Below are 7233 nucleotides of genomic sequence, written 5' to 3'. Positions count from 1 at the left end.
ACCTTATACGCCCCTAACGCCACAAAGTCGGGGAGCGCACCAGCGTTGGCGAGGGCGTCGCGGAAATCTTCGACCCTGTAGGGCCTAACTCGCACGTCGCCATGCAAAAACACGGTGTTCAAAACAACACGACCGGTAGGCAACGTAGGCAAAATGATTTCGTACTCCTGTTCTTCCTTATCTTCAATCCTGTTTCCGCGGCCATCGACGGCCGCTTCGCCGCTCCGTGGGAGCTCATGATCCTGCGTCCGTACACGCCAGTGGCCGGAAGTAGAATGGTGGCCACTATACTAACCAGGAGGCAGAAGCGCAGGAGCAGCGTCGCTTTGGTAAAGGCGCACAAAGCCTAAGGGGAAAAAAGGAAAAGAAGCTCCCCGTTGGGGAATCGAACCCCGGTCTCCCGCGTGACAGGCGAGGATATTGGCTACTATACTAACGAGGAGGCAGAAGAGCAGGAGAAGTGTCGCTTAGGTAAAGACAGGCAAGACCAAAGGGAGGAAAAAAGAAGAAGAAGCTCCCCGTCGGGGAATCGAACCTCAGTCTCCCGCGTGACAGGCGGGGATACTGGCCACTATACTAACGAGGACGCAGGAGTGCAGGAGCAGTGTCGCATAGGTAAAGACACACAAGGCCAAAGGGAGGAAAAAAGAAGAAGAAGCCCCCGTCGGGGAATCGAACCCCGGTCTCCCGCGTGACAGGCGGGGATACTGGCCACTATACTACCTTTTTTTTTTATTGCCTGTTTTGACAAAGCTAACAACCAAACACACAAACAAACCGCTAAAACACGTGAACCGGCCTACGGTCAACGTGGTTGTTTAAAACTTCTTGAGGGCTGCAAGTTCATCCAGCACGCCAAGCCATTCGGGTAGCTCGGATTGGGCTCGGTAACATTCCCGCACACGCACAACACTTTCAATGAAACTTTCTCTGACAGGTCGAATGTTCACATCGGCATTTCTCACTGACATCCTGGTTTTCCATATGCTGTGGAGGCCCAGTAGCATGATGAGGTCATAAGGAACATCTCGGTCATCTTCTACCGCTAAGAACCGGATTCCATACGGCGTGATTGGCAGGTCTTTCTTTATTGTTCTTTGTAGAATGTCCCAATGGAATACCGGATCCCAATATTCTATAAACACATGCTCGACTGTCTCAGGCTTTTTGCAGAGCATACAGTTAACCGTCCATGGCACAAAAATGTCCTTTTGTTCTAGCCAGGTTTTAACTGGCAGAGTGTTTGTATTTAGTTTGAAGAAAAAACTTTTCACGTTAGGATTTACTGGCATACGTTTCACCCTTTTCAGAACATCTTGCCCTGGGCCTCCGCAACCAAGCTGTCGATACACTGGTGCAGGCAGCATGACATCCAACAAATCTTTACACAGTTTCTTTCGCGGCACAGAACTTAAATAATCTAAAGAAAAGCGCACTTTCAGCATGTTAAAAGCCGTGACAACTTCGCGCCAAAATCCTCTTACGGCTGTCGTTCTTTTATCAGAACAGGACACCAAAAACTCAGGCAAAGCATTGCGCAGGCGCACTTGCACAAAAGTACACAAAAATGGATCATTCTGGTCTCGCAGAAAAATAAAACGCGACACAATCTGTCTGATAAACAAATGCATAAGCCCCACTCCCCCTTTTCGAACCGAAAGAAACAGATTTGTCCGACTCGTACGTTCCCATGTGCTTCCCCACACGAAAAGAGCAAAGATTCGATGTATTTTTTGTATGGTTACGCGCGACATGAACAATACCTGCAAGACATACCACACTTTTGCAACCAATAAAAGGTTGCAAACAGTTGCTCGTGTGAACATAGATAGGTTCCGGCCGTTCCATGCTTGCGTTTTCCTTCTGAGATTCTCTATTTCCCTATTCCAGTATTCCTCAGTGTCATTGTATTGGTCAAGTGGTACACCCAAGTACTTTGAGGGCAGCGCTGTCCATCGCACATTGGCAAACACTTCAGGCTTTTGATCCCAATTCGCGTGCCAGAATCCAGATGATTTCTCCCATTTAACACGGCACCCCGTTTTAGCGCAGAAATCAGCCGCCACTCTAACAGGTTCTTGAACGCTTTCTTTGTCTCTACAAAAAATAGCGACATCATCTGCGTACGCAAGCATTTTTACCTCCGTTGCTTCCAGCGCGAAACCGCGTATCCTTTCGTTCTGTATCATGCTCAAGCATAACGGCTCTAGGTATAAAGCAAAAAGCAACGGGGATAATGGAGAGCCCCGCCTCACAGACGGTTTCACTGGCACTCTTTCGGTGAGATTCCTATTTATAATAATTCGCACTGCACAATCAGAGTAAGCCATTTTGACTCCCTCTGTAATAACATTTCCTATGTTCACAAATTCTAGGAGATTAAAAAGCACTTCAGGGCACACTCGATCAAAAGCTTTTGCTAGGTCGAGCTGCATCATCGCAACTCGTCCATCAAAAGTATCGCAACACTCCAAAACACTTCTCGCCACATGTATATTGGTCGTAATACTTCGTCCTTGTATTCCACAAGTTTGGTGTGGTCCCACTACGTCTTTAATGACGCTCTGTGTCCTTCTCGCTAAAACTTTCATAAGGATTTTGTAATCTACATTGGTGAGGATTATCGGCCGATAAGACCCCACCAAAAGCAGCTTTGCTGAGTCCTCATACTTCGGAATCAATACAACGAGGGCAGCTTTGAAAGATGGCGGCAATCGTTTTGTTTCATAGGCTTCTTCGATTACTCTATGCAGAACCTGACTTAGTTCATCTTTAAAGGCTTTGTAGAAAGCTGCTCCCTGGCCGTCGGGCCCAGGGGACTTCCCGGCATTTAACTGGTCAATTGCTTTCTCTATTTCTGTTATACTGATTGGAGCTTCAAGTCTTTCCTTCTCACTCTCATCTAATTTGGGCATTAATCGAAAATAGTCACGTTCAAAGCCGTCCTTCTTCACTTGCTTCTGTCCTAGCAAAGCTTGATATTGCTCAAAAAAGGCGCGTTTTTTCTTCTCTGGATCAGTGGTTTCTTCATTTCTGTACATTAGTTTTTGTATTTCTTTTTTCGAGGCATAGCTCTTTTCATCGCTCAGTGACCGCTTAGTGGGCGCCTCACCCATCCATAATCGCTCAGTGCGTGCCCGCTTAACGGCCCCTCGGTACTTATCTTCATTGGCCTGCTCTCGCTTTCTTTTAACTTCCTTTATCTGTTTCATGCATAAACCAGGCTGCGCAGATTCTATGTTCAGCAATAGTTTCAACTGGCTGTGCAATTCCTTTTCTTTCTGTTTTTCTTCGCGTCTTAGTATGCTTTCTCTCTCAATAGCTTTCATTTTTACGTCATTTTTGAAGCCTTCCCACCTTTCCAACCAGCTTTCGGCTCCAGACACATGCAATGACTTCAGTAAATTATTTACCTCGCAAACGAAGCTGTTGTCGTCCAGAAGTTTGGCATTAAATTTCCGTAAATCCCAATTAAATCTCACCGCCTTTAATTTTGATTCTAAGGGGAAGGAAACCATGCAGTGGTCAGAGAAGGATACTGGAATGACTTCGTAGTTTTCGCAGAGCGGCGCCAGATGCACCGATATGTATATGCGATCGAGCCTGGCATGGCTTTCACCCTGGAAATGAGTAAACTGTGCCTGACTGTCGGGTGATAACATGCAGCCAACATCTATTAAGTCGTACTCCTCTACGAGCTCATCCAGAACCTGCACACTTTGATCCTTTAGAGTACGGACTTTAGCTCGGTCCTCTGGCCTACAAACACAATTGAAGTCTCCCATAAATATAACATGTCGCTCTGTTTTCAAATACTGCTCGAGGTTTTCAAAAAAAATTCTGCGATCGGTTTCTTTGTTAGGCGCATAAAGACACACAACCCGCCACAATAAATCACAGAATGAAAAATCCAGGATAACAAAACGGCCACTTTCGCAAACAGTGACTTGCTCCTCCAAAATCCCAATACTGTTACGTACAAAGAGCGCGCATCCCGCCGATGTTCCAACCGCATGAGCTATACAAACATTGAAATGAGTTGTAAAGGGCTGCACCATGCGGTCCGTTTGGTCCTCGCTGCTGACCTTCGTTTCTTGGACAGCAACGATGCCCAGCTCGTTTTCGATAAGTAGCCTACTAACCTGGCACTGCCTTCGCCTACTTGTCAAGCCCCGAACATTCAATGTTGCTACACGGAGGGATTTTTTAAAGTTTGCTGCCATATTTACGCTAGGACACAAGGACCGCACGGGGCTTACCTCGACAATCTGAGGTACGCCGCTGCCGTTGAAAACCGCGGCACCTGACTTTTCCGCCCCCGCAGCAAAGTAGTAGTCCTCGTCGTTGTTTTGGCCCTTGATACAGCTCCATGTTGCACGCTAATTGCAGTTTCGTGGGCAGGAACAAGACTGGCCCGCGCTTCTACGAGGGCTCCGTGCCGCCCCCTCTGCGGTCGGGCGGAATGTTCGGCTTGGGCTTGAAACTCGGCCGCCTAGTAGCAGACGTCTTTGGAGGCGGTTCCACGTCGGCGTTGTCGCCCGCGACGACTGTTTCCTCGTGCACTCTTTTTCCTGGCACTGCACGTGTGGTGTCCATGGTTTGCTCACCATCCCACCAGCCCCCCGTCGACACTACTTCCAACTCCTTGCCGGAGTCGTCTTTCGCAGTCCCCGCCCCCGAGGGGGTGGTGTTGCCTTGATTTTGTTGGTCGCCTTTGCTGACGGCGCCTTGAGCGTCCTCGGTGGCTTCAGCCTTGTCGCCCGTTGGAGACTGCACGGGCACATTCCCAGCCCCTCTGGAAGCCTCTTCAGCGTCTTTGTCATCCGTAACGAGCTCGGTCACATCGTTCTTTTTCGGCTGACCGGTGATGGTTGCGTAGGTTTTAACGCAGTCCGTATCGTTGTGACCAAAGCGCCGGCACCGAGAACAGCGCGGGACTTTGCAATCACGCCGTATATGGCCCTTACTGTTGCAGCGCAAACACAAGGGTGCCCGGTTCGGTACCACAACTAAGGCCAGCTCACCGCCCACACGCACCTGATCGGGCAGGTCTTCCACACTGACACCGGCCTTCAACTTCAGGGCGACGAGACGTGTCGTCGACGACCTGTCGGTAATGCCGTAGATACGCCACTTCTCCCTGGTAACTTCAGTTACCTTGCCATAATTTGCCAGCGCTGCCCGCACATCATCGTCGCTGACTCCATGAAGGAGCCAGTGAAGCTTGAGCCTGACGTCTTCGTTGTTCGGGTTTATAACGAGACACCGACGCTCCTTCACCAGCATGTCGCCTTTAGCGAGCATGCTCTTCACCGCTTCCGCTGTCTTGAAAGTTACCGCCCATACATGGTTCATTTGGTACGCCCCCAGGGCGATAACATCTGGGAGTGCTCCCAGATTAGCAAGGGCGTCTCTGAAATCTTCGACGCGGAAAGGCCGCGCTCTCACATCGCCGTGCAAAAAAACTGTGTTCAAAACAATCTGACCTGATGGCAGTTGCGGCAGTATCACTTGATAATCCCGATCAGCAGTGTCCAAAATCCTGTTACCGCTGCCCGACTGGGCCGCTGAACCCGCTCCGACGGAGCCCATCGAGACACGTCCGTTCGCTTCTGCGTCCGGAAGTAGAATCCCGCTATACTAACGAAGACGCAGAAGTGCAGGAGCAGTGTCGCATAGGTAAAGACACACAAGGCCAAAGGGAGGAAAAAAGAAGCTCCCCGTCGGGGAATCGAACCCCGGTCTCCCGCGTGACAGGCGGGGATACTGGCCACTATACTAACGAGGACGCAGAAGTGCAGGAGCAGTGTCGCATAGGTAAAGACACACAAGGCCAAAGGGAGGAAAAAAGAAGAAGAAGCTCCCCGTCGGGGAATCGAACCCCGGTCTGCCGCGTGACAGGCGGGGATACTGGCCACTATACTAACGAGGACTTTTTTTTCTTTATTGCCTTCAAGAAAACAACACAAAATCTACAGGCACCAAACATTGAACAACCAGCAACCTGCCACATCTTCCTGGAAGGCCTTGTCAAGTTTAAAATTCTCTCAACAGAGTCAAATTTTCCATCCTGGGTAGCCAATCGGGTACACATGTTTGTAGTTTCATTACTTCCACAAATCTACGTACATTTTCCCGAAAATACATGCGGGCTAGTCTCGCGTCAGAATCGCAGTAATACCCCGCCATTCTGGAGCGCCATATACTATGTAGGCCCCAGAGCATTACCTTATCAAACGGGAACCCGTCCTGGTTCTCAATTGCCAAATATCTGATACCGTAGGGATGAAGCGGCAGCTCTTTTTTAATTGTTCGTTGCAGAACGTCCCAAAAAAACACCCCCTCCCAACAGTGAAGAAACACGTGGTCTATTGTTTCGGGACACTTGCATATTAGGCAATGCGAACCCCACGACAGGAATAAGCCCCTTCCCTCTAAAAACCTTTTAACTGATAGTGTTTCTGTATGTAACTTGAAGAAGAAAGTTTTGGTTCCTGGCTGTACTTGCATTCTTTTTACTCTTTTCAGAACATCCCCTCCGTGGCCTCCATCGTACAAAGCTCTGTACATTGGCACTGGAAAAACAACATCACACAGATCTGCGTATAGCTTTTTCCGCTTCACGTCACTTAAATATTCTCTCGAAAAACGCACAACCAGAAATTTAACGCTATCAGCAACTTCTCTGAAGTAACCTAAAGTTCTTCCGGAAAAATAATTTGTTCCCACAACAAAATCAGGCAAAACACGGGTCAACCTTAGTTGACACATAGTTCTCAAAAAAGGGTCACGCACATCTCGAAAAAAGAAAAACCTGTTTACAAGCTGGCGCAGAAACAGATGTCCTAGCCCAAGGCCGCCATCTTTCACACGTCTAAACAAATTCGTCCGTCGGCACCGTTCCCAGGTCGAGGACCAAACAAAAACAGCTAAAATGCGATGTATCTTCTGTACATTTGCCCGGGAACAGTGCAACACTTGCATGACGTACCACAGTTTGCTTAAAAAGAACAAGTTGCACACCGTCGCTCTCGCAAAGATTGATAAATGTGCCCCCTTCCATCTATCTGATTTTTCCCGTAGTTCGTTCGCTTGTTCTTTCCAATATGCATCACTGTCCCTGTAGCAATTTAGTGGCACTCCTAGGTATTTTGGGGGTATAGTTACCCAAGTCACATTTGCAAAAAGATCTGGGGTTGATGGCCAACCCCCATGCCAAAGTCCCCGGCACTT

General features: G+C 48.7%; 2 protein-coding genes and 1 non-coding gene across 3 annotated transcripts; all 3 read right to left on the bottom strand.

Annotated features, from left to right (window-relative positions):
• Positions 1 to 818: 818 nt before the first annotated feature.
• On the bottom strand, positions 819 to 1826 carry LOC149337422 (uncharacterized). Its single transcript, XM_089554881.1, has one exon. The coding sequence runs from the start codon at positions 1824 to 1826 to the stop codon at positions 819 to 821; it is 1008 nt and encodes a 335-aa protein (XP_089411007.1).
• A 2596-nt stretch (positions 1827 to 4422) lies between these two features.
• LOC149337421 (uncharacterized) lies at positions 4423 to 5592 on the bottom strand. Its single transcript, XM_089554425.1, has one exon. The coding sequence runs from the start codon at positions 5590 to 5592 to the stop codon at positions 4423 to 4425; it is 1170 nt and encodes a 389-aa protein (XP_089410551.1).
• A 124-nt stretch (positions 5593 to 5716) lies between these two features.
• TRNAD-GUC (transfer RNA aspartic acid (anticodon GUC)) lies at positions 5717 to 5788 on the bottom strand. Its single transcript has one exon. It is a non-coding gene; the product is annotated as a tRNA-Asp (tRNA).
• Between the last annotated feature and the right edge of the window lie 1445 nt (positions 5789 to 7233).

Source organism: Amblyomma mixtum, chromosome 7 (assembly GCF_055824585.1).
Source record: "Amblyomma mixtum isolate Tamu chromosome 7, ASM5582458v1, whole genome shotgun sequence".
In the NCBI taxonomy this organism is placed as follows: Eukaryota; Metazoa; Arthropoda; class Arachnida; order Ixodida; family Ixodidae; genus Amblyomma; species Amblyomma mixtum.
Note: the sequence above shows the minus strand (reverse complement) of the source record. Positions and strands in the feature narration are given on the sequence as shown.